General features: G+C 41.9%; 1 protein-coding gene and 1 long non-coding RNA gene across 3 annotated transcripts in view; one reads left to right on the top strand and one right to left on the bottom strand.

The window, feature by feature from the left end:
* The window catches only part of TLK1 (tousled like kinase 1), a 69297-nt gene extending 48682 nt beyond the window's left edge, over positions 1-20615 (bottom strand). The window contains exon 1 of one of the 2 annotated variants that reach the window (XM_074910489.1): positions 20471-20615. Coding sequence is in view for 1 of the 2 variants with exons in the window: in XM_074910488.1 (XP_074766589.1) it covers positions 19699-19843 (145 nt within the window). In the remaining variant the exon portion in view is untranslated. Of the gene's footprint in view, positions 1-19698; positions 20136-20470 lie in introns of those variants that run through there. The other variant, XM_074910488.1, reaches the window with a different exon arrangement.
* A 28-nt stretch (positions 20616-20643) lies between these two features.
* Positions 20644-23571, top strand: LOC141962382 (uncharacterized). Its single transcript, XR_012633940.1, has 3 exons — positions 20644-20754; positions 20897-21283; positions 21696-23571. It is a non-coding gene; the product is annotated as an uncharacterized LOC141962382 (long non-coding RNA).
* Positions 23572-27313: the final 3742 nt, after the last annotated feature.

A 27313-nucleotide genomic window follows, 5' to 3' on the forward strand; every position in this document is an offset into this window, starting at 1 on the left:
AAAGGTAATGAAGCTAACATTTCTGTCTCCAAGAAAACAAGCTATTTGGTAACAAACTATTTTGTATTTAGGTAAACACTAGCAAGTCACTGTCATGTTGATGAAGGTCTCTTCCTATTAATAGTAAAACTTTCTATTTATTACAGCTTATACTCTATATATGCTTCAGTACCTTATAAAACCAATGGGGAATAAAGCAACTCAGAACAAGTTGTCAGTGAAGGCACATACAGAGCTCTAAAATACAAGTCTAAAGTGAAAAAGCACAGCAAACCAAAACACAGTAAGACATCAAACCTAAGAGTGAATGCAAATTTCTTGATTTTTAGATTGGAAAAAATTACACCTGTTCCATTTAAAATAGAACATTTGGCCTGCAAGACTGCGAAATGAATAAAAAAAAAAACCAACAAAGTTTTCCTGTGTTGCTAAACCATGTCTTGAATAGTCTTTCTTCCACAGCATGTTTTGGGGAATCACAGAAAACAGAAATGGAAACAGCCTTGAAAACTACTAATGTGCTAAAACAAGTTGAGATGCTAGGATGATGGCATGAAGCCAAGCAGCAGTAATTTGAGAAGAGTTCAATTCCAAGGTAACAGCAAAAACACAGCCTGCCCTTAGCAGAAGGCTTTGAAGTGCATCACCATCCAATGAGAATCGCAATCCCGAGGCCGAAGTCATTCACTACCGTGGCTTCAGAAGTCAAGAAGGTCCCACTCAACCTAAATCAGTAGTCAATAGGGCAGACAGCAAGAAAGAATCTCTGAGATTTAAAGTAAAACAAACAAAAAAAATCCCCAAACTGTATTTAACTCCTAACAATAGCTACATAACCAAAGCCTAGAGGACACTGTTTACCAAGGCCCCAGGGTTCCAGCTCTTCCAAAAAACAGAATAACAACAAACAGCTACAGATTACCCATGACAAAGATTAACGTGGAAATTTAGAAATGCTTATAAACACCGGCTTTCCAATGAAGAGGATATAACTTTTTACAGAGGACTATGTGGCTACTATAACCTCTGAACAACAGGTAACACAAAAAGGGTCAGGGTACTACAGTCGAATTGAAAAACCTTCACTGTAGCTGAAGTCAAACAGCAGCACTAGATACAATAGAAAAGGGGAAGAACATCCTGCTGTTCAAGTGAAACTAGCTGTCTGAAAGACCTTAAGTGAGAAGAAATTCTTAACGAGAGACACACATATTTAAGCCCAGGGTCAGGAAAGAACAGAATCCATTTAATTAATCGAGAGTTGTTTTAAATGCACAGTGAAAAGGTAACAGTCCTTAATACCTGAGGCGGTTAACACTGAAGCACACAACACAGAAAAAGTAGTACAAAACCAGTATTTCTCACTGACGTTATTTTCTCTATTCAGGCACTTCTGTTTCCTATCAAATATACCAGCTTAGGTGAACTTAAAGTGCTTTTCTTAATAACATAAAGAAAGTTTTTATTCCACAAACTGATTCCCTTAAATGAGAAAGCCTGTGTCCAAAAGAATGGGCAGAGGGATGCCACCAAGCAAAAGGTGACTTGTGCTTATAGGAGGCTGGGGAGTACAAGAAAGGAGAGAAAAAGCTAGATAATTAGCAGTCAGATAGATCAGGCTTTAGTCTACATAAACCTATGGGAGGGAAATAAAGTAACTGGCAAATTTTGGCCTAAAAAGTGCACAACTATGGTAAACCTAACAAATTATAAGGAAAAAAAATCACCATAACCATCAGAAGGCAGCAGTTTTTGACAAATATAAAACTTGTGTCCAATTACAGTTGTATGATTGTTGGATGCAAAATTGCTAAAATACAAAGTAGAGAAAATAAGGTTTTTTTCTGATGGGGAGAAAAAAAAAACCAAACACAGTAACTTCTGACCAATTTCCCATGAACTAAAATGTTGACAAGGAAGTGCACTTTGCACAGGTTGTTGGGTTACCTGGACTCTACCATTCAAACATTAATTCTTCTGGTGCTGAAAGAACAGGAAAAAATTCTTGTGTCCCTTCTCTCCCCAAAATGCAATCTACTTCTTTTCGGAAGTCTTTTTCAAAAATGTTTTTTGAAAGAACTGTAGCTCACTTCTTTAAAATGCTGTTTGAACGTTGTTTATTTCACTTTTCCTAACAGTTCAACAGTCCAGGAATTTGACCTAAAACAAAGAAAACTTTGGCTGCTGGATAGATAATTTTCTGCAAATCATTCTACAAAAGAAATCAATTATTTAATGATAAAAAAGTTTTAATGATCTTTAGACTTCATCTCTGTGCTGCCAGTTTTTGGATTTCATTCGTCTGGCCAACAATGAGTAAAGGAAAAATGAATTACAGAGAAATATGTTCTGAGGGAACCTCTGCTAATGCCTTGAAGAAAGACATGAATAAACCACTTGGACCAACTCCAGATCAGCTAGGAAACATTTGTGGGTAAGAATTTAAGAATGTTTAATTCTCCTCACCTTTCAGCTGGGCGCCCTATTCTAAAGATCCCTTGGCCATTATGTGTCTCATCAGATGGCTGTAGCCAGCAGAGGCAAAGATGAATTTACAAGTTGCCTACTGATGCCTTTATTTGGCCACAAACCAACAACATATACTCATGCGTGTGGGTATATGCCACAAGGATGGCAACTTAGAACGGCTCATCCAGAGCTCAGGGAGTGATTCATACAACAGAGAGGACAATAGCTCCCGAAGGGTCTATTCGGTTGTAATTTGGGCTGAACCAGGCATGCAACTATGTCCAAGGCAAGCCAGTGATGCCTCATTTCTGATGAGTCCCTCTACCAATTCTACCCCTTGGAAGTACAGCTGAATTGCCTGAAAGCCACACATGGCTCAAAAGCAATGCACCAGCCTCCTGAAGCAACGAAGAGCTCTTATTTCTGAGTGGCAGCATTTCCCCTACATTGCATATAAATAATTGCATTTTCCTCCAACACCACAGACAATCTATTGCACAGGTGTAAACACAATGTGTTTGAGGTGCAGCACAGTACCTAAGATAAGCACTAATATAGGCAATAGAAAGATCTGAAGGAAAAAACCCAACTGACTGAGCAACTTTTAAAATTACATCCCAAATCAGAAAAAAGATAACATGCATGTCTCTGACAGTTTTCAAGACTGAAGTCTGCCTAACAATTAATGGTGCTGATGGTTCTGAAAGCTACTGAAGCTTTTTTGCAATATTCGCTGAAACAATGGCATGCTGTGTCTCATACCAATCCTGCTCATTATTCAGAAAAGGAGTCAACATTTAGTTTTATTTGGCATGTGAATCCTTGTAACGGGTCGGGTTTTAGCCAGACTTCTCTTTATGCTAGCTCTTCCTGAAGGAATTCTTCACAGATCAAATTCTTCCCAACCTGCCCCCATTATTTTTGCAGTGGTTTTTTTTCCTATTAATGATAGGAGTTGGCAAATATAGAATAATTAATAAAGAGAAGATAAGATATAGCATAGAACATTCAACATGGCACCTACCTATCCATTTCCCAAACTTCTAATATAACTCCATGTGCACCATGTACAGGAAGCGTTAGCATAGCAAATACCGCTATGAGCAACAGAACCACGGCAAGGTCCTTCCTGAGTCTGTTGAATGTTTAGCATGAAGAACAAAGGTAAAAAGGACAACTGGAAGATCATGCAGTATATTACTAGTATCTTGAAGGCTCTTTATCTTTGAATAGCCACAACTCAACAGCAGTAAGGAGGCTCATTTTGAAGACTGGTTATCACTGTATTTTCTCCTTGCCCCTTCACACCTTAACTAGACAAAAATGGAATTCAACAGACCCGTTCATGGATGTAGTAACAGAAACATCCACTGTGTCCAACAGCAGAACAGACTACTTGGAAAAAGAATTCCCCACATCCAAAATCCCTATCTATGTCCAGTTATCCCTTCTGGGCTCTTAAAAACAAGTTAGGTTTGACCAGAGTTGAGTTCGGTAAGACCAGAACTTACTTCCTACATCAAAATCCCAAACGGCAAGAACCTTCCCCATTGTGAGAGCCCTCCTATATCAATCAAACAGAAAAGCCACTACAAAAATTACATCACAGAAAAGGATAATATCCCTTCTGGAAATGTCCTACTTAAAAAGGCTTATTCTGAACTCATACAAGTAAGAGCTTAAAAAAATTTGCTAAAAACAGACTTCCCAAGTTGTTGGCTACAATACCATATGCAGAATAAGCCTGACAAAGCCAACACTCTGAACATTTACAAACTAAATGGGTGATATCGTGAACACGTTCATTACAAGGAATGGTATCCATTCCAAGTGTCCTATTTTCCTGCTTTTTCAAAAACCTGGATTACTCACTTGCAATTGTTCTCTAGATTATTCTGAACTGCCAAGAGCAGTCAACGAGCAAATTCTGATATAGCAGAAGGATTTTAGTGGCTTTTCAATACTGCGAACTTCTACCATTTAATAGTGAAGTGGCAAAGCCAGAGTGTTTCAAAGAAACAAGTAGGTTTGTTAGCATAGTCTTCACTGACCATTTTGCACTCCTCACAGCTAAAGACAGTGATACCTGAGAAGCAGACTTATTGACTAGCTGAATCTCACTGTCTGAAGTACTGCTCTAATTACTTAGTCCATTTAGAACAAATGGAGAGATACTGAAAAATAAATGCATCTTCAGTAAAACTCTTTTTTAATGATAGCATCTGACGTGAACATCTGCTACAGTGACAGAATAATCAGAGATACAAAGCACTCATTTAAAGTGCTTTTAATAAAGTTTGTTCAAGACAACCGTCAGTTTTGGCAGGAACTGGGTAACCAACTAATACATCCTCCTGATGTTTTTTGTCATCTCTGATTACTATAGTCTGTGCCTGAATAAACGTGACACTAACCTCTCTGAAGTCTCCTGTAAAGCCTTAAACAATCACATTTAGGTTCCATGCAGCATTCTTCTGGAAAGGGAAGACTCCTTACACAGTTGTAGGGTCAAAAACAGTAACTTCTTTCTTCAGAGTTAAGAACAATGTTCTGGTTAAGGAAAAACTATACTAAATGCAATACTTCAGAATTGCATGCTACCAAGTTAGAAGATCAGAAGAAAATATGATGGCACCCCACTGGGTTACTTTAGCTTACTGGAGACCCTTGGTCAATCAAAAGTAAAGAAGTCCTTGTTAAGTGTCCCATAGGGCAGTATCAGTGTTGCTGTATTGCACTGTACCACTATGATCAATAAACAAATACACAATACACAGACAATAAGTTTATGCTTCCAATCCCCCTGTAAGGTAAGAAAAGTCTATTTATATTTTACAGAAAGCACCTAAGGTATTTGCCAAAGTTACACAAGACATCTGTGGCAGGAACACTAAAAGACTGCCTTCCTAGGCAGCAAACATCTGCCTTGAACACATCATGTCAAGAGAGATAAAAACTAATACAGTCTGGGCTGCACATGCAGGTGACGTGCTGCCTGCCCATCTCTACCCGTGTCCTTTTCATCTCTACATAGAGGAATCTGTAGCAGTTTCTGTGCTTCCAGACAGCTCTGTAAAAGGTATCCAAACAGAAAGAGAGAAGCAAAATCTGCCCATTTCAGTTTCATTTGCTGCAAAACCAGAAGCTCCCTGTCCCCTTGAGGAAGAAGCTGCGAGCAAGTAGAAGCACACTGCAAGTTCATGGGTCACTTGTTGGTGATGCAGACTAACAGGTCACAAGGTAACACCAGTTTTATGATACACTCAAAAAATGCATCACACTGAACAAAAGCTCACTACCTTCCATTCCTCTATTTCTATGCTGGAAAGGACTAAAAGCCTGGAGCAGTCCTGAAGAAGAAACATCTATCTAGAGAAATACCAGAAAGTACAGCAAATTTCATTTGCTGCATTCAGCTATGAGGAAACAAACCTGGAGCTCTAAACACTCGAGTCCACGAAATGGCTGTTCTGCAAGAATTTAAAATGGCACAGGCCTTTTGCACATATCAAAAATAAACAGTAGTTTCTGCTACCTAAGGAAGGAGTGAAAAGGAAGTTAAAAGTAGAGGTCACCTACTGAGCAGGAAGAGAGCAAGCAATGCCCCTTCCCACAAGGTTTTTGGTTCTCACCCTCATGACTCAGAAAAAGTAAACCATGAAGGAACAAATATAAATTGTGCACCTTTTGTCCTGATAAATTTTTCTGGAAGTTACCTGTAGGGCAGAAAGGCAGCCCAAAAACCCCCAACAATTTCATAGAATAAATTTATCTTATTTTTCTGAGTTATAATACCAGTCATTTGGTATTTGAAAGCGGTGTTTGTGTCAATAGGAGTGTGTTTCAGTTATTAATTCCCTGAACTTCCTAAATCTTCTTACTTCTGTAGCTCCTACTGCCACTTCTGCCCTCATGATCTTCCAAATCTCCCTAGCGCAGACAGTCCACTGTCCCTTGAGGCTGAGGCAAGTGCTCTGCTCCGTATAGCACACAGGACATAACGGACTGCCGATCACAGTATGTAACTCAATCTACATTGTTCTCACCATTACATGGCAAGAAACACGCTACAAATAAGAAATTTTTAAAAATCCCAAGTCTTTCCAAATACATGAATCTATTTCACTCACAACATTGTGATCAACTAGAACTCCAACCCCCATACACTTACACAAAAGAGGCCACAGTTTAACATCAAACATGCTAAAAAGCTTATTATACTTCTAAGCTAGATTAAACTGGGACAGTAAATTCACCTCTAACTGTAACCACAAGACTCATGTACTCTTTTGGCTTCTGAACTACACCATTTTAAGGAAAGAAAAGTTATTAACCTCAAATAACACTGTCAATTTTCTCCTTTCAAAATACCTATATGGTGCACACAGCATAGCAAATACTGAAAATTTGAGTCAAAAAAATTACATGAAGAGATTCAGATTGCACAATCACAAGCTTCGTGAAAAACCACCATACCATCAGGCAGCTCATGCAGCATGGACCCTGCACCCGCCGAGCTGAGTAGAGTCATGCTACCTGGGAGGTGACTCTTTTTTTTTTTTTTCCTCCCATAGGCACCCTGTCTAGAGGCTATGTGGTGCTTAAAGAATCAGGCAAAGAAACCTTAGGTTTTTGTGCGTTTTTTTTTTTTTTTTTTTTTTAAATTCACAACTCAACCATCAGCCTCTGAAGTGACAAGACAATCCAAACTTTGCTGAATAATGGAAGAAACTCATTTCCTCAAAGTCCCTTGTAGAGAAGAACCTCTCAGAATGCAGCTCTAAATAGGTAAATTACACACACATAAAGCTGACATGTTAATGACTACACCTACATTTTCCTAGGACCCTGCAGGATTGCTCCCATTCTACAGATAGGAAAAAGAAAAAGAGACTTGTATGAAATCACACATGAATCAGTGAAATATCAAGTTTAAGGCTAAGGGGAAAATATTTTAAACTTTGTACTCATCCTTCTCACAGCACAGCTACAAAGCCTGTTGATACCAACAGTATACATTAAATTCAGTTGCAACTTTGTGTACTGAACATTTTTAAAAATTCAGCACCCACCCAGTTCACAGACAAAGAAACATCCTATGTAATCATCTGTCGAAAATTCGGTTTTAGTGTTGCTCAGCATTATCATTAAAGAAATCTGCATTACAGCCATTTATCGTATCCAGTGCTCATCGTCTAATTTTAAACCAGCTTTCTTTTCTGCTGTATTATCACTTTCACTCAAGTTTCAGAAGAAAGAAGGGATTCTTATTCCTTTTAATATGGTCCCTTCCTGAGAACTTGCAGGGTCAGTGAAGAACAGGCTTCATGGAACAAAGTCTGTGATCACGTGAATAAAATTTCAAAACATAAATGCAGTTAAAGCTCTGAGGGCAACCAGAAATTAGGACAGAGCAAAGTTGTAAATCTCTGCTATTGCAAATTGGGGGAAAAAAGTATTTTCAGGTATATATTCAAAACATATTTCAAGACACCAGTAAAATTACTTATGTGCAGTTAACATCATCCACCATGTAGAAGCACCTAAATACTCAGCTGCATAGCACTTGTTGCCCTGCAAAACTAACCACTTTTCTTCCTAGTTAAAGGACAAGGATGCTACACGGGCTTCTGTGAACCACCGTGGCCATAATTCAAGCAAAATCAAGGGTGATCCAAGTTCTCTTCCCTAACTGACAGCAGATAAAGCAGGACTTCTCCCCACCAGAGTGAGAGGAGGACCATGAAATTCCTTGGATGGCTGAGGCAGGCTTCCTGAAGCTTACTTCCTACAGCCAATTTGACAGAGACAGAACAGCCAGTGCTACCAGGAGGCAGCAACACACCTTGCCAACAGCTGACAAACTGGCACGCGTTTCACCTGGCATACACTTAACACGACTGCTTCCACACTCCTGACTTCTGGGGTAACTAAACACCAAGCTAACCACATGGGAAATTTTAAAAAACTGAGTAAATCTGTGAAGAACATAGAGAGGATCCAGAACCAAGCCAGGCTTATTTCCATCAGTTAGAAAAAGCAGACAGTCCAAATGAGACCAGTGCCTGTACAGTCAGACAAGGCTAAAGCCCTGATGAGTCTCCAGATGCACAGGGGTGCGTGCTGCCACACGCACCATACTTCCTCCCCCTGCCCGCTGCTTTAGCAGGCTGTCTCAGTGACAAAAAGACAACTGATATTTAAAAACCAATAAAACCAACTGAATAAAAACACATCAGGAAGGAGAAAGTTCCTAGAAAGAAAAAAAAAAAAAAGGTTCAGTGGTAGGCCGTCCTCCTTGCCCTGCCTGTGCCCAGCGGGAGCTGCCACGGCCGAGGCACACTACGCGCCCCCCAGAGGCAGCAGCCGCGGCTGTTGCAGATACTGCATTGCCACAGTTAATACGCACACGTGATAAAATCTACACACAGGAAAACTTCTAAATAAGGTGGCAAATACAAATGACAGTACACCATGCAGGTTTTTATAACTGTTAGAAAAAAATCGGTTTAACCTCTAATGAAACCCTTTTACATCCCTAACAGCTAGTCACACTACCTTATTTTGGGTTATCTGAATTACTAATTCACTATTTTTATTTACTGCTTTCACATAACAAAATATTGTTCTGCAAGCACTATATGCTAGCACAGTTATTTACCAAATGAGAGAACACATACTAAAAATATCTTATTTTGCCAGAACTAAACTCTTCTACTCAGTATCTTTGCATCAATCACACAACAAAACCCCATAGAATCAGTGACTCAACGCATGTAACAAAAAGCAACTGTAATGACCTATCCACTTAAACCTAAGAAGTATGAAGAATTTCCATTATTAAAGACAGAAAAATACTAAGAAAATCTGTTGTTTCCCAAAAATTCCTCATTTGGACCTTTATCCACAACCATCTTAAAACTGAACTTCACCTTTTCTCAGGTGGTAACTGGTGGTGCAGCAGAATTTTGACACCCAAGATAAACCAACATTCCTCTCTAGTCTTTCCAGACACTGGTGCCTGCAGCTGCGCACTCCTGACTGTACGAAGCATTCACCATTGCTGCCAGCACTACAGCGGGAGAGGTCCCGTGTGGCGACACGCCACAAGACACGAGAGGAGAGGCTCCCAGATACATCCTTGCAAAACCGTGTCACTGAGCACACCTCCAGCTGAGTGTGAGTGGTCAACACTTGAACATCAAGAAGGTTCCTGCTTCTACCACATCAACCCACTCCCTTCACCAATGACTACCCTCCTCTCCAGCAAAATCAACAGCACACACAAACGAAAACCAAGCAGGGGGACTGTGCTTTGAAGAAGAAAATGACAGTTTAGAGAAGCACAGGGGAAGCAGAGGAGCAAGATGAGACTGGAGGTCACCCTCGTGGCCCAGCACCAGTCAGAAAGGGAAACCAAAAGGTGGGAGGAGGCAGGCCAAGGGACCTGGTGTAAGAAAGAGCACACACCCCACCTGGAGAGCCAGAGGGATGGTGGCGCAGTGCCAAATTCTGCAATTTCTGACAGTCACTGGTAGTGCCTCATCACTTGCTTCCCTTAGAAAGATGGGATTTTAAAGTCGCAAGAACAACAACAAAGAAGTAAAAATAGCAGGTTCTTTCTCTCTTTTTTTGTATGAACAAACTTGAAGAAAAAGAGAGATTTAAGGAAACAGCAGGAAGGTAGTGTCAGACGCTGGCAGAGACTGGTGCTTGTTGTTTGCACTTCTCTAGAAGAGAAAAACAAGTGAAAGGCTCGGAGAGAACAGCACGTTGCGATTTAGCCAGGAAAACAAATCAGGTCAGCTTTCAATCACACGACATTGGGGGGGGGAATCACTATTAAGGTCATTTACTGGAATTTGTTGTCATAGCTTTAGTATTTCACTCCCAAATTGTGATATATATTAAAAGTATAATAAATAGGGGAAAAATACAAGAAATATAATATTAATATGTAATACACAACCAGATTCTGATTTTTTGGTGAACTCTACATGTTTCTGTTCTGTTTAAAAGCAAACAGAAATATAAAAAAGCTAAAAGTCAAGACATGGCAAAACTAGCATGATTAATCTAGCAGCCAAATTTTGTATCATCTGCAATACTCATCAGTAGGTTTAACAAAATTACGTATCTGAAAAAACGGAACAAGTTTCTAAGAAGTATGTAGTAAGAGACAACAGGAATTTACAACATTTTTACTAAAAAGCAGATTAAGTTTTTGTGTAAACTTAACTTGTTTACGAGACTGCTACGGGGGATGGGGGTCCTAACAACATTAGTATTCCTAATGACTAAACAGATTGCTCATAAAGACTTCACACACACATTCTGTATATTTATAAAAGTGTGTACATGCATGATATATAAAACCGCCTCTTTCTTAACACTAACCACTTGGATGTTCTGGACATGACAGTATGTATCAAACAAGGGGCTGAAAACAAATCTATGGATGCACAACACAAAATACCATCTAACAAGGAAGCAAAGACCATGATATTAGTCTTTCATAGTTTGAATATTGGTGTTACCCCTTTCAGGCATTATTAGTATCACAATCATTTAATAATACAATTTAGTTAGAAAGAGATAATATGCAATCCGATAATATAAACAGAGGTATATTAAATAGGCAATGAACTTCACAAAAAGCAATCACATACTGAGGCAATAACATGCACGGCAAAAAGGGGGTTTTGTATCTCACTGAAAAATTCTAAACCTGTATCTTCAGGAATTAGTTCTATTTGTATCCTGTAGTAACTTTACAATATGAAAATCCCACTCTTCATCATGGCCCTTCATAGTACTAAATACAAAGGTACTGTAACAAGAACTACTCCATTCAAAGTTAAAGCTTGTAGATAACTTGCAAGATAGCCTTTTACCATAATTCAGTAGTGAATAAAACTACTGAAACTAAAATGCCACACTAATAAAATTTCTAAAACACGTATCAAAGACACAGCAACCACTCCCAAACAACAGCCAGTTCAAGGAATAATCAACTTGCAAAAGAAACAAAAAACAAATAAAAAACTAGTGACTCACACTGATAAACCTACTCTTAATAAATCACCACTACCACAACTAAAACAAACAAAAAATTACTTTATGAAGATAATCACACCACTTAGATGACCACTGCCGCTCTTCTCGCCACAGTGTAAGTTCTCACTTCGCTGGTGAAGGGAACACATGGTGGGGAAAAGAGCTGGGAAAGGGAAACAGGACACTTTTCCTGGATATTCCTTAGCAATAACAAAGGACTTCTACTTTGAAAAGTTTCCAAATTTCTGATACATCTTTTAATATAACTTTTAACAGAACTGTTAAAAACAGATCATTACCCATCAAGACTAAAAGAACTGGCCACAAAATTAAGACCTGCAGCATAATACCTACAAAACACTTTCCTACATAAACTAAAATAATATTTGTAAAAGATAAAAAACCAAAGCTGCTTCAAAGTTACTCTATTTTTCACCATACAAACAACATATTTATTAAGGGAACTGGTTTCATTATGATCTTGTATGTGCAAATACAGCTGGCCTTCACAATGATATCCCTTAGAAAAAATTCAGACCTTGCTGTAAGACACCCGTGTCAACCAAAAAAAATTTGTCCTTTCTAAACAAATAAACGTATTTTAAATTATAGTGCTGTATATATTTAAAATACATGTTTCTATTGATGTTAAAGACAGTATTAATAACGTGTGGATTTTATTTTCAACTGCTTTACAATGAAAATATCAACTTATTAAAGGACACTACTTCTCTCATCATTTTTACTAAGAATAAGCTAAGAAACAGCAAAGACCATAACCTCCGGGGGGGGGGGGGGGGGCGGGGGGGGGGGGAAGCATTGGCTGAAGTACAGCTGCAAAATTCAGGACAAAACTGTGGAACCTGTAAGTATGCAGCATTACCAGAAAAAAACAATACTTAATAAAGCTATGCAGTGTACTGGCCTGACTAGCCCAAGCCACAGGAGTGAAACACAGAAGTATTAGAAATACTACTTGTAGCATCATCTCAGTTTGTCTCCATAGAATGAAGAGGTCTAAGAGTTCAGTGGTGGTGAAGAGAAATGGAAAACACTATAATAAATAGAAAGTTGTAATCCACCAGAAGTTACGGCTGCAGGACACAGTGCTTCAACGTCTATATGCTCTGAGCTCAAGGCAGAGTCATAAAATTCAATATCTAAAAGGCTGGGTGCATGTGACATCATACAATGGATTCTTCTAAAAGCATCAAGATTTCCTGTTATTCCTCAAAAATATTATTTTTCTTCCTTTTCTCTTATAGGTATAGCTGTCTTAGAAGCGCAAAGAAAGGGAATCCAGTATTGCCAGTCTCCAAGTAATTATGGTTAGGCTTAATTTCCCGTAAAAGGCACTCTGGAGTTTCTTAACCACTATCCTTATCTCTTAAAATCTGAAGTGCAGAGTGCTTTGTTCTTAAGGATGTTATAAAAAAAGCACCATGGCCTTTAAGTTTCCACCCACTTAAAACTGTGCATATAACATGAGGCAACATACATTACTTAATGTTCCTGCTACCACCTCTCAGAAGTGGTGATGGTCCCAGGCAATACCAACCTTCTCCGTAATGTTCAGTTGACGTAAAAACTCCAGTAAATTTCCCATTCCAAAGCGACCAGATTCCCATTACAGTTGTGTAATCATCCAATAATCTCTCTCTTTCCCTCTAAATCCTTGGAAGACACACACTTGTCAGCCTCAGAGCAAAACTAAAAAGGCCTTTTGAGCACAGGGTGGATAATTTTTCTTATTTGCATATTTTAAAAATATGTTCCAGCATTAAATGTTTAAGCTAAATTTGAAACAATAAGAATCTATGGTGAGGTTTGAAGTTCATGATCTATTAAATTCATACAAGGGAAAAATACATTCAAATAACATAAACTTTAATGCTCTGCCGGCAGCCAACCATCACATTGCCAGAAGCTGCCAACGAGCCACCTGTATGGGAGCTCTGAAGCCCTTGACTGTTTTTTCCCAGCAACCACTTCTGCCATTTTCGTTTGGTTCAACCACTTCAACACTCGGTTCACTCAGAACTGCTAATGAGCAACTGACAACTTGGAAAGCAGGAAAGCCTGACTTTCTTTTCCAATTGATGAACAGGAAGGAGTGGTGAGTGGATTTGATCTATTAACTCTGAATCTCGCAAGGCGCGATGACCAGAAATAACCGATTCATTTCACAAATTCTAGACAATTCTACTTAATCTGGTTTACATGCAAAACACATTTGGATATATTTGTTTCTTCTTATGTATCTACCACAATTAGGATTCACTTTATTTAGCTAATAAAGTTACCTAAAAGCATCTAAGCTACATAACTACTTAAATAAATGCATATAGATGCGTACCCTTCTGCCTAGCAAGAGGTATGATCAAATTAGACCAATTAGAATCAACTTTTCTTTAGGAAAAATAATTAAGCACAAATGCAAAATAAAATTAAAAACAATTATTTAATCAGGATTTCCTGCTCACTGATTTAAGTCATGATTAAAATTAGTAATATAATCACTCTGATTTCAGTCTATCCTTCTAGCATGGACCCATCCCCGAAGGCTTGCACAGCCCCAGCCTTTCCCCCACCAATCTTCAGCACATCCAACCTCACTTAAGCCCGCCTGCACCCCTCTTCTGGGACCAAGTTTGACTGAGGTCGATTAAAGCTTACAAGTATTCATGTTCCCACCACCCACTGCATCCTCCCCAGGGAGAGGCTGGTTGCCAGGATTCTCCTGCTGGCATATCCTGGTGCTCTGCTCAGGAATGAAAGAAAGGAGTAAGACCTCCAGAGAGAATGTGCCTGGCAAGGAAGCAGACACTTAAGTTTCTACCCCCAACAGCCCATTTCAATAAGGATGGAGTCAAGATGAAGGGAAACATGGGATCCAAAACACCTTCCGATGCTCACTAACCCTTCTCTACTGCTACTGAACTCAATCCTTAAGTACTGAACGTAAAGCGCAGTACCTCTCCCTTGTATCTTCAGCAAACATTAGTTTTCCACTTGCAAGCCCACCCGAGAAACTGGGTTATATTATGGCGGCCAGCTTCTGGTTAACCCCGCTCCAGTGATCACAACTGGAGCACCAGCATTCTCAACAGAAACCCTGATCACTCTTCTTCCTCTATCCACCTTCAGACCCACTTAGAGCAATCTGGCAAACCATATTTCCCTTTTCCTCTTTTACAGTTGAAAGACACCAGCCAAACGGAAAGTTGTTAATAAATTTCATAAAGACAAAGCTTTTCTCCCCCCTCATGTGATTTTATGTTTTAGGGAAGCTACAGTTCAGGAAACACTCTACTGCATAAACACAATTTACTAACTTCAACATTTTCTTTGTATAAAAAAACTCAGCATGGGGGCAAGAAATTTAGTATAGGAGTAATCTGGATTGGAAGCAAGTACTACTTCAAAACACAACCTTGTATCAACAACACAGAAAGCATAAAGGATTATTTAAGCCTGTCATATTTCCATAATCTCCATTCTTCAGGTAGCAAAAATCTATAGATCTAACTTTGACTGTGATGCACATATATACAGTACCCTTTCCCAACAGTATTTTGTAATCATTTAGGATTACCAAACTCTAAGGAAAAAAAAAATGGCAAGACTAATTGCAGACCAGAGTTATTACTAATAAGCAAGTTTACTTCAGCTTGCTTAAGAAAAATTGTACTTGCTGAAAGAAAAAGCAAGCACGGAAAAAGTATAGGAAAAAAACAATGAGAGAAATAACAACCTTTTTATTTGAATGGAGATAATAATAAATAAATACAGCCTGTCCTGAAAGATACTGATTCTCTCTGCATTTAAAATGGAGTAAGTTAATGGGAAATTCCATTCTAGGCAAGTTAAAACAGAATTAAAACAAAACAATCACCCAAGTACTAATGTGCTCTATTCTCTGCAGCACCTGCCTTTTAGAAAACCAGGTTCAAACAATGGCCTATATTTAAAAAAAAAAAAAAAAAAAAAAGTCATCTTTTCCCATGTCTCATTTGGGCATGGTATGAAGTCTCCTAAGAATCTGGCAAAAGCATCAGCTCACTATGAGAAACACACCTGCAACAAAACCAGCAATAGTATCAGAAGCTGATATCTGTGTGTATCAGTGGGACAACATGTCTTTCATACACAATACCTGCTCACACTACAGCCAGCCTAAATAATCTTTTATGATTGCTGTGTTCATCCTAAGTAAAAACAGATCATCATCTTTAAATGTGAAGTGTTCCTATTCTTCTTTGCTCCCACATAAAATGGCCAAATCCATAATATTCTCAATCTACAGTTGAACGATAAAAAAACCCAAACTTACTGAGAACTTACTGGTTAGGCAAATAAAGCACTTGAGTTTTTACACTAAAAGAAAACAACAGAAAAAAATAACCCTAGAAGTTTTAATAGGATCACGTAGCTTTCATGTTCATGTACTATATGTAGCATGTGTGACAACCTGGCATCTAGACACGTTTTCTAGACTAGAAACTTAAAGGGGAAATAAATTGTACCTTTATGCTCAGACAAACAACTACCACCACATTTCAGGTAACAATAAATACAAATAATATAAATTTATCAAATTTTTTAAAAGTCACCAATTAAATTTGCTACACCTACAACATTAGTTCTTCAAAGAGCGTCAAATACATGTCATGAGTTTGTTTATAATTTTGTCATCATATGTTAACTGGGGCTCAAATATGAAAACTAAAATTCACATTACTGTTATGCTAGTTCAAAGTTGTATTTGGCATTCTGTTTTGCTTTTAGTAAAGTGTTCAAAGCCAATGGCACACAAAAAAATAAACTTGCAAAGCATCATGCCTGACTACCAGACACTGTGGCACTACCCCCAACCTCAAAAGAGAAGCTATTCCAAGACACTCATCTGTATCTCCCAAAATCTCTTCTGTCTCTTTGCCTTGTCAGCAATGGCCTGAACAACCCCCATTTACAAAATAGTACTTTCCAGCTATGCACTTCTGGTCTTTTTAGTTACATGCATAAAGCAGTTAAAAGTCAACAAACTTCAAACATGAAGTTGCGTGACTGCAATTATGTGAGCTGTGGCACAAGATTTAGCCACACAATCACATACTGTATGTAAAATAATACTGTATAACAGTCCTCCTAAATTCCTGATAACATCTACTGCAGGGCTGTTGAATAAGTGACCGCATATCCCACACATAAGTTATTGGCATATAAAACAGTTGACAGAACTACAGACATTTACAAGCTATACTGAAATGCAATAAAAGACAGTCCTGGTACAATAATAAAAGTGTACAGATGCAACTGGATTCAAGTCCACCCAAGTCCTTTCATTTTAAAGCCTTAAAACATAGATTCAAATCTATACAGCTAAGCCATGATGCCCCTGTAAGTCAAGATATGGAAGGTAACATCCAATTAAAAATGTTGCTTCAAAGTCATAGTGCATTTCAAAAAAGATTATTTTCTTCAATTTCACCTGTATTTCCCAAGTAGTTCCTTTTTGATACTGACAAGGCATTGCATTTTTTTAAAGAAATATAACTTTGTGTGATACTTATATATGCCAGAGCTTTTCTTCTTGCTTTCTCCATATTAGAGCTTCAGAGAATAATTTTAGGACTTCCTAAATCAGGGTGCTGGGCTTTCTGTTCATAATAAATCAGAACCTTTAAAAGATCATATGAGAGATCATTTTCTGATCACATGAGAGATGTGGGCTCATGCCAAACTTTCACACTGAATCACAGGTAAGGTCGGATGAACCACAGCACACGTGGTGCACTTAGTGAAGGCCTGCACATCTGAAGGCAACATGAGCATAACCGTCACAGAAGTCAACCAAAGGGATTTGAATCCACAAATGACAAGTCCAGGATTGGCCACAAGCTCAGGCCAAGCGCAGAATGCATCACATCTGGAAATATTATCCATTCAAAAACGGCACGGGCATTAGCAGCCATGTAGCTCTGATCCGGTACAGGCCAGCAGCCCTGTGCACTGCTCCAAAACTCAACCTCTGTTAACATCACATGGGATCACAAGTTCAGAATGGATGAGAGTTCAAACTCTTATAAATGCAGTGCACTGCAAATACTGCACGCTTATTAATGTGATCTAATTCTTTCACATATATAAGACAATGTCTATGAACATACTGATGTGTTTATATTTCAGGGACCCATTGCTTTCAGGCAAAATACTTCATTACAAATCATACATATATAAAGTAAGGGGTGCCGATGACATTCCACGAGCATGCATGCAAAATATAAACCCAAGCGTGCCAGGTGGCTTATGCTGATTTTTAAACTGAGCTACCTAGTGAGGATACACAATTATCACAACCCAGAAAAACCGTGCAAATACAGTACAATGTAGTACCAAGCAAACACCAGGGGTTTGATTACTCTGTAACCCCTGAATCTGTACTAGAGGTTGTCAACTACAGCACCGAGAAAAATCCAATAGCATGAGTCATAAGAAAGAAAAAAGTAAAAAGTATCACCGTCATCACATTAAAAATTAATTTAATTTCACAAAAATATTTTTACTTGTCTAAATAGAGGTACTCAAGGAACACAATTTTTCTTCAAAATAAATAGATAAGTTGTGCTGCATAATAATTTCAGGCTTGTATCTGAAATACATCCAAAAATACCATACATATACACGCTACATAAATATTATATGCACGCATATTCATAACAAGTGTTGCAACACTGAAAAAAACCTACTCTTGATAAACTTAGACTGCATATTTGGCCGATGGTTGTTGTTATTCTATGAGCTTCGGTTTCCCAGAGAAGACGAGCACAAAATGCCTGCCACTTTACTCAGCATCTTTAACATATACCATAATTCCTTTCCAGGTATTTTCTAGAGCATTTCATGTCAATCTACCTGCAGGAGCGTGTGCAAAAGTGACACAGAGTGATCCAAGTCTGACAACTACTGGCGTGGAAAATGGAGAAACATGGACTGCGTTATACGTTTTCAGGATGTCGAATCCCTGTTACCAAGTCCTTACATCGCTTATCAACCAAAAAAAAAAAAAAAAAAGCAAGCAAGCAGAAAGCAGATACAGTACAGGAAGACCTGAAAAACAAAGACTCCCCGTTTTCACTATGATTGCTATTTTAAGTTAGCAAGTTTCCTACTTGGGTGATGACGGTTTCCAGACGCTACAAGAAATACTAGATGGTATTCATTAAACTAGGGCAAATCAAGTAAAATTATACAACTGCTCGGTATGCAAGTATCCGCGTATAAAAGTTCTCTGCCACTAACCGGCGTTCAGCAAGTAGTTATTTTAGCTAAAAGCACCGAACAATTCACTAGCTGTATAACTGCTACATCTTGTGGCAATACATTTCAACGCAAGGAGGAAAACCAGACAATACCCGAAAGGGAATCGCGAAGGGACTTGTTTGCTCATAACCTTCATACAGATATTCCCTGCAAACACCCACAACACCCTGCTGTCGCTGTCGGTGTAACACAAGAGGGGAGGAGCAGGGGAGGGAGGAGAAAAATATTATCATCTAAGGCGTGATGGAGGACAGGAGAAAGTTGCAGTCATTCCGTGGTGGCCGTAAGGCGCCCTGTCACTTCTGGCCGTAAAACCGGCCGCCCCCGAGGGCGCCTTCTCCACGGGGACGAACTCTTCGGTGTCGGCCCCTCTCTCCTCCCCACCTCCATGATGCCAAAAGTGCCCGACTCCCTCCATCCAGCAACAACGGCCGCATCCTCCGGCGCAGCACTTTTATTTTGCCGCCGGCGGAGGGGAACCGATTTCGGGGAGGCGGCGGCGGGCGGCCGCCCGAGGAGAGGCGAGCGGCGGCGGCGGGCGGCCCGGGAACGGAGGGAGCGCGGCCGATCCCCCCCCCCCCTCCACGGCCCGGCGGCAGGGGGGGGAACAACGAGGCGCCGCCGCGCTGACGAGCGGCGGCGGGCGGCGCGGCCCCGCTCGCCCCGCGCCCCAGGCTCCCGTCGCCGCCACCGGGCCCAGCGCTGACCCCGCGCCGCCGCCGCCGCTCCGGGGGCACCAACCTCTCCCGCCGCCGCTCCCCGCCAGCCCGGGACCGGCCTCCGGCGGCGGCTGCCGGGCCCCTCCCCGAGGGCCGGGCCCCCCGCGCAGCCCCGCGGCGCGCTGGTTACCTTCCTTGGGCGGCTTGCCGAGCGGCGCGCCGTGGAGCTGGGAGGCCGCCGCCGCGGAGCAGCCCTGCAGGCTCGGTGGGGACGTGGAGAGCCGGGACCAAGATGGCGGCCCCTCCAAACTTCCACTGCTACTTTGGACACTCATCAAGCTACTTTCCTGGAGCCCGGCAGCCGCCGGGGGCGGCGGGGGAGGCGGCGCGGCGGGGGGACACCCAGCGCCGCGCTCATGGCCGGGGGGCCGGCCCGACACCGGCGCGGGGAGGCCGCCGGCGGGGAGCGGGCTCCGGAGGCAGGCGGGGCGCGGGAGAGACGGGGCGCGGGGCCAGCGCAACCTGCCCGCACCTCTGCACTGCGTCGCCGCCGCCGCCGCCGAGCAGCCGCCTGTGTCTGAGGCTAACCTTCCCCGCCGCCGCCGCCGCCGCCGCCGCCGCCGCCGCCGCCGGGGAGGGGAGGGGAGGGCGCAGGCGGGGAGGGGTCATGCGCAAACAGGATCGCGAGCCGAGCGAGCGCCGCGCTCCGCCGGCGCCCAGCGGCGCCCAGCCCCGCCGAGGCCGCCCAGGGGCAGCGGGCGGGGAGCGGCGCCCCCCGCGCGCTCCCCTGCCCCGCCGCGCCGCCTGTGCACACGCCCGGCCCCGGCCCCCGCGGCCGCTCCCGGCCTCTGCCCTGGGCCGGCCCGCAGCCGCCCGCCGGCTGACCACCACCCACAACCCCCACGCGCGCCCGTCCCACGGCGGCAACCTCCCTCCCTCCGTGCCCCCGCCCCGGCGCGCACCTTCCGCGCCACGGGCAGCGCTCCGCCGGCCGCCGCGGCGGGGCCGGAGGTGGCTCCCCCGAGGCCCTGGCGCTTCCTTCCGTCCAGGTCTCCTGGGCGGCCCGGTCCGCTCGCGTTGCGGCCCCCGCGCCTTCCCCCGCGCCCCGCCGCCATGGCGGCGGGGCGCGGGGGAAGGCGCGGGGGCGGGAGCGGAGCCCGTACGCGCCGCTGCCGGGGCCGGGGCCGCGCCACCCGGCAGCACCCCGGCGTGGGACCGCGCGGGGCGAGCCCAGCCCGCCGCGGCGGTAAGTACGGGCCTGAGCAGAGGGGCTGAAGGCGGCACTTCCCGGCACGGTCTGGGTGAGCGTTGGTTTTGCAGCTGGTTTTTTTTGCAGGCGGACAGGGGTATGCCGAATGAATTTCGGGTGTTTTTCTTTTCCCGAGCAGGACGGTGTGGCGGTGGAGACGCGGGGGGACCCGAAGGAAGCTGCTGTCCCGAGGGAGAAGATGTTGCTCGCCAGCCGTAACGCACCTCGCTGCACGGCAGCTCCCACCAGGAGCCGAAACTCGGCCAGGAGCCATGTGCCAGGCCCCGTCACCTCTCACCTGCCTCACCCCACGGGCCGAGGCTCCCGACCGGGCACCAGCCCCGACCTCTGCGTCTTTCAAAACGTACCCCTCTGCCTTGAGTTAGGCTAAAGTGCAGACATAACGGAATTCAAACCCAATTTTCAGTTTTTCCTTCCTTAAAACTAACAGTCTTCAGCAAGAACGTGAGATACACGGCAAAGTCAGTTCTGGGACAAAGCCTTTGAATTTATGAGTGCAACTTAGGTATGTGAATGACTTGGATTACTTAAAAAAATATGGTTTGCAGATACATTGCATTCAGTATATATAAAGTATATTCATCAGCCAGGCACAGCGCTTATTTTATGGTTGCTGTGCAGAGACATCCTGGCCATCCACTAACCTACTTTCCCCTCTATTTGAGAATGGCAGGAATAGATTACTAATGCTGGGTTGCAGATCTGTGCACAACACAGATATTACCAATTCTGCCTCTTCCTTATAAAGTGACATCTGTCAAATTATCTAAGATCTTCACCTCCCACAAGTACAAAGCATAGCTGCAAGTTTCTTAGCAATTTGGTATTAACTTGAAGTAAAAATTAGTATGTTTACTTGCTAAATAAGTCTGTTCCAGGACGTATATTTAGTAACAGCTATACATTTTTTTTGGCAGAGAGAAGTGATCTGATACCTCAACCAAGACTTATTTAAGGACTTGATCTCAGAGAAGACTTCTCAGACTTTACCTAAGCAAATTACACCAGGAAATTGCTAGTACTTAGGCATGAAGTAAACCAGCGCTAGTTCACTCTGCAATATTAATATTTAGCAGCTGGCATAGAAACTATTTGCAAGGTTAAAAACAAAACATACTCATAATCCCACAATCCATACGATAGCATAAGTGAACGTGCACCTCATTTCCTGGTAAGCATATCCTGCTGCAGTATGCTGCTTTTAAAACCTGCCAAGAAGCACCAAGTTAAAGAAATTCAGTCGCTTTGTTTCTACTCATTTGCATCCACTTAATACAAACCCTTGCTACCCTTACAAAAACATATATAAACAAGCATTCTTTCTGCACTTTTGCTTACAAACTGTTGCCTACAAGTCATTCCACTGATATGGTTGGGACTCCTTGTTTAAATAAAGCATCAGTCGCTATGACTAGGGTAACAGGAGATGAAGAGGAAGATCCCATTCATTACATCTTCTCTCACACATGCAGTTTAAATAAAAGACCAAGATGTCTTTTAAACTGTCGTAGATTATGAAAAATAATCAGATCTTTGCAGTATCTTGTCACATGTTAGAAGGCACCTCACACATGTAGGACAGTGCCTTAAAAGCACCTGGCTTGCCAGCTGATCATACATTGAAATGCACAGCTGGGTTACCATAACTACGTAGTCTCTGGTGAGCTCTACCAAGAAAGCTCTCCCCTGTCTCAATGTTGCCCAGTGCCAGTCCCAGTTAAAGATACATATGTCCAAATAGACTAAGGGATAGCACTAACATTTATTAAGAATGAATACATGGAAAATTAGAATAGTAAAGTAAAACAGTTAGCAGCAATGCAAGAGTTCAGGGTTCCATACTTAAGATCCTTATGGCAAGCAAGAAGGGAGTCCCTGGGACAGATGGTAGTGTGGCAGCTTCTGTGCAGAAAGTCTTCCCAAAGCATCTGACAATTCTGGGGTCTTTGTACCCAATTTTTATACTCTCTGGGGAGAGATGCAGTAATCATCACTCTTGTGCACAGAGTTCTGGTAATCACACAGACAGTTGTGGTTTTGTTGTCCTACACAGCTACATGGCTGTGATCAATTCCATATATGGATTCATTTACATAATTGTGGCTCATTTGTAACACTCAGCTAGCCCTTTAGCTCTGTTACAATCTTGATATAACAGGAGGGTTTTATGTCTGTGGCTTCTGTCCTCTAGGAGGTAACACCGAGCTAGCTCCCCAGCTCTGTGTAACCGTCGACCTGTATCAAGAGTCACAATCATGGGCAAGTTTTAGCAACAGTAATGTCCAGGTTTAAGGCCTGGCGCAGGCCAAAGCCTACTGTCATCCTGTATCACTGAGGGACCAGGAGTGAGTGGGCACGTACTGCAGGAACTCCCCACCGGAGCACTCATTAAACAGCACCTGCTGCTTGGCAGAAATGAGTATCTGCTGCAAAATACAGGAAAGCAGAGTGTGAATTCTATAGATCATCTCCAGATGAGACTATATAATTTTAAAAATACATGTAGCTGGTATATTTCCCCTCTGCAGTTCATAGAAAACTTGCTTTCTTAATGTGTTAGAGCTGACACTGATTTGAAAGTAACCCTTTCCTTGTGAAGCCACGTTGCTTCACTGTTACCAGTTTATAGTATCACAGCAGGACAGAACATCTTCATTAATATTTTTTAGAAACTTCAAACATACTCTAAAAGAATTCCCTTATTACACAGCATCATAAATGTACATACTGTTCTTCCTTGAATGCCCTGCCTTCATTTTGCAATAAAACTTCATGTTCCGGTGGCCAGATGGATAACCTCTCTCTCTCATCATGGTGAGCAGTCAGCTCGGTGTCACCCACCCAGAATGTTCAAAACTAAATCCAACTCCAATAGTACTGAGTAAGTATTAGTCATTCTTTTGAAAAAATACAATAAATATTAGATCTTTCTCTACTAGTTTTCAGGAGCAGAATAGTCTGCTATCAAGGTTTCTTCTATCAACACTGCATATCATCATCAGGCATAACTTGAGGTAGTAGATATGGGGAAATCCCCTTTCAGTGGGATTGTACTGAATAATTAAGTGCCACATACCTACCTACAAGGGAAAGCTTGACTCTCACTGAAGTCCAAGAAAGCTCATTTAGTTTTGCTAACTGCTAAGGAAGAGGACCTCAAAATTCAGATCAGAACAGAGAGGAGTGAAATGCCTATGTACTATTTTTCCCATAAGAATGTGTCAAATGGGGGTTAGCAAGATTTATCGCAGTAGTAACCACTGAATCAAGGACACCTGAAGAACAGAATCATTAAATTTAATTATTCCAAAGATAAAAAACCCAAGCAACAAAAATCCTGAAAAACATTAAAATTGTGAGCGTTTTTAACTTTGCCACAGGAGTTATTTGTGCAAGAAACTTTTATCACAGTAAGTTCACAAGCTACTCCTAAATCTTTAGAAAAGTTACAGAAGTTAACTGGCAGACAGTGAAGGAAATGGCTTAAAGAAAATAATTGATAGGCTGCATGGTGAAAATAAGGATGATTACAGCAGGAGTTTCTGGAGACATCTGCATTGCATCTATAAAGGTAACCATACAATCAGGTCAAAGGTCAATTTAAAAACCTTTACATACACCATTTACAGAACAGAGACATCATTTCAAACATTACATATGGTAAAATCCAGAGTTTATCCTAATTGTTCTTGAGGAATTGATTGTGGGATGAATTACAGGGAAATTATAGTTTCTCCCCAATTCCGAGACCTTCACTTTGGTGCTCACAGGCACCAAATACATTTTGGTGTCCTCATGAAAAATATTTACTCTATTAGCATCAAATAATACATGTTCTTAATAACTGGGTATGTCTTCTCTCTCTTTTTTCCACCAAAATCAATTTGATATTTGTTGGCTTAGGTTTCATGCAAACAGCAGATACTGCAATACCCAGGACTACTGACTGATCTGGTCAGGTAACCAATGATATGAATAACATATGTTTACATACAGGTTAGAAATAAGATTATTTTAAAATTATGTCTGTAATTAGAAGGAAGGCCTCAAGTTCATAGGACAACTGGAAGAAGTAGAGGTAGAAGGGGAACTTGATTTAGCAGGCTTGTACTTCTAGGAATGAAGATCAAGAGTTTCCAGAATTATGATGAATTATAACATCCTTGGAAAAGTATTAAACTATATTATGATTCCAAACTCAAATCAGTCTCAGCTAGAGATAAGGAAAATATCAGGAATCAGAGATCATTAGTGTCTTTATTTCAGATGCTTTTGGTATCTATTTCCTTCACCTGCTTCTTTTGATTAAGAGATCTAAAACATGCTCAACAAGGGTATTACATCTCTTCTTTTTACCTTTTCATATATTTAAGCAAATATTTAATATGTAGCATTCCATCTTGACTTGGAGCAAGGTATCTTCTTTGACACAGTATTGCAACCCAGCCTTGTTTCCATCCTTCTCTCAAACAAGCAGTTCTCTTCTGTAAGTGATATTCAAGTCATAGAATCATAGAATACCAGGTTGGAAGGGACCTCAATGATCATCTGGTCCAACCTTTCTTGGCAAAAGCACAGTCTAGACAAGATGTCCCAGGACCCTGCCCAGCTGAATCTTAAAAGTGTCCAGTGTTGGGGAATCCACCACTTCTCTGGGGAGATCATTCCAGTGGCTGATTGTTCTCATTGTGAAAAATTTTCCTCTTGTGTTCAACTAGAATTTCCCTGGGAGTAACTTGTACCCATTACCTCATCTTTTCCATGTGACTCCCTGTAAAAAGGGAGTCTCTATCTTCTTTGTAGCCACTCTATAAATATTAGAACATGGTGATAAGGTCTCTCCCTAAGCATTCTCTTCTCACGGCTAAACAAACCAAATTCTCTCAGCCTTTCCTCACATAGCAGGCTTCCCAGTCCCTTGATCATCTCTGGGGCCCTTGTCTGGACCTTCTCCAGCCTGTCCACATCTTTTTTGTATAGCAGGGACAAAAACCAAACACAGAATTCCAGGTGTGGCCTGACAAGCAGAGTAGAGTTAGATAAAGACTTCATCTCTCCTGGCGATGCCCTTGTTGATGCAACCCAGCATCCCGTTGGCTTTCTTTGCCGCTGCAGCACACTGGTCGCTCCTATTGAGCTTGTTGTCTGCCGGCACCCCCAGGTCCCTTTCCACAGAGCTGCTCTCCAGCCGGGTAGATCCCAGTGTGTGCTGCACTCCTGGATTGTATCTTCTCAAATTCTTGTTGAACTTAATAAGGTTCTTGTTAGCCCACACTTCTAGCCTATTCAGGTCTTCCTGCAGGGTGCCTCTCCCTTCCAAAGTGTCCACTTCCCACTCAGTTTACTCAGTTTGGCATCGTCAGCAAACTTAATCAGGGTACAAATGATCCCATGACCCAGATCACTTATTAAGAGATTAAACAGTGTTGGGCCCCATATCGATCCCTGGGGCACCCCACTTGTGACAGGTTGCCAGTTTGAAAAAAGAGCAATTTACCACCATGCTCCGGGTGCAGCCTGGCAGCCAGCTCCCCACCCACCACACAGACCACTTGTCTAGGCTGTAATGCATCAGTTTCTCTGGGAGGATGCTCTGCTCGAATGTATCAAAAGCCTTGAGAAATCCAGGTAAACAATGTCCACTGCTCACCCCACATCAACTGAGCAGGTTATTCTGTCATAGAAGGTGACTGGGTTTGTCAAACACAATTTACCCTTGGTGAGTCCATGCCACCTTTTCCCAATCATGTGCTTCATTTGACACGTGATAGCCTCCAGGAGGACTTGTTCCATAACTTTCCCAGGGACTGAAGTAAGACTGATGGGCCCATAATTTCCTGGATCCTTCTTTAAGACCTTCTTGTAGATGAGGGTGACATTCGCCTTCTTCCAGTCTTCTCAGGCATCCCTTGATCTCCACAACTTCTCAAAGATTATGGAGGGTGGCCTCGCAATGACATCAGCCAGCTCTCTTAACACCCTTGGGTGGGTAACATCGGGGCCCATCGATTTGTAGGGGTCAAGCTCCTGTAATAGTTTGCATACCAACTCTTTCTTCACTGATGGTGGGTCTGTGTTTCATTGTCCTTTGATTTAGCCCATCAGTTTTCTGCAATGCCAGTGAAACTGAGGTTTTGTTTGTTAAGAAGGCTTCAAATCGTTTGTTAGTTTCCTGTCATCCCAGCACTTTGGATAATAGACCTGTAGCAGTATTTTCTTAAAGCATAAGCTATTACAGTATGCCACACTGTATAGTTGCCAGTGTATTTGTCAATATGTATGAATATTATACATGGATATATGTATACACAGATGTACACATGCACTCACCCCATATATAGAAGGACATACACACACACCCCCTATAACATGCCAACATCAGCAGACAATCTGATTTAACTATCATAGTAGAAAAATATACTTGTAACTAAATAGACATACTGGTATAGTAGCTTTAGAAAATGCCTAAATGATTTCATCATCAAAATGATGTATTTATGACATTTCTAGGTTAGATGGGATGTAGTATGCTGGG

Source organism: Athene noctua, chromosome 7 (genome assembly GCF_965140245.1).
Source record: "Athene noctua chromosome 7, bAthNoc1.hap1.1, whole genome shotgun sequence".
Classification (NCBI taxonomy): Eukaryota; Metazoa; Chordata; class Aves; order Strigiformes; family Strigidae; genus Athene; species Athene noctua.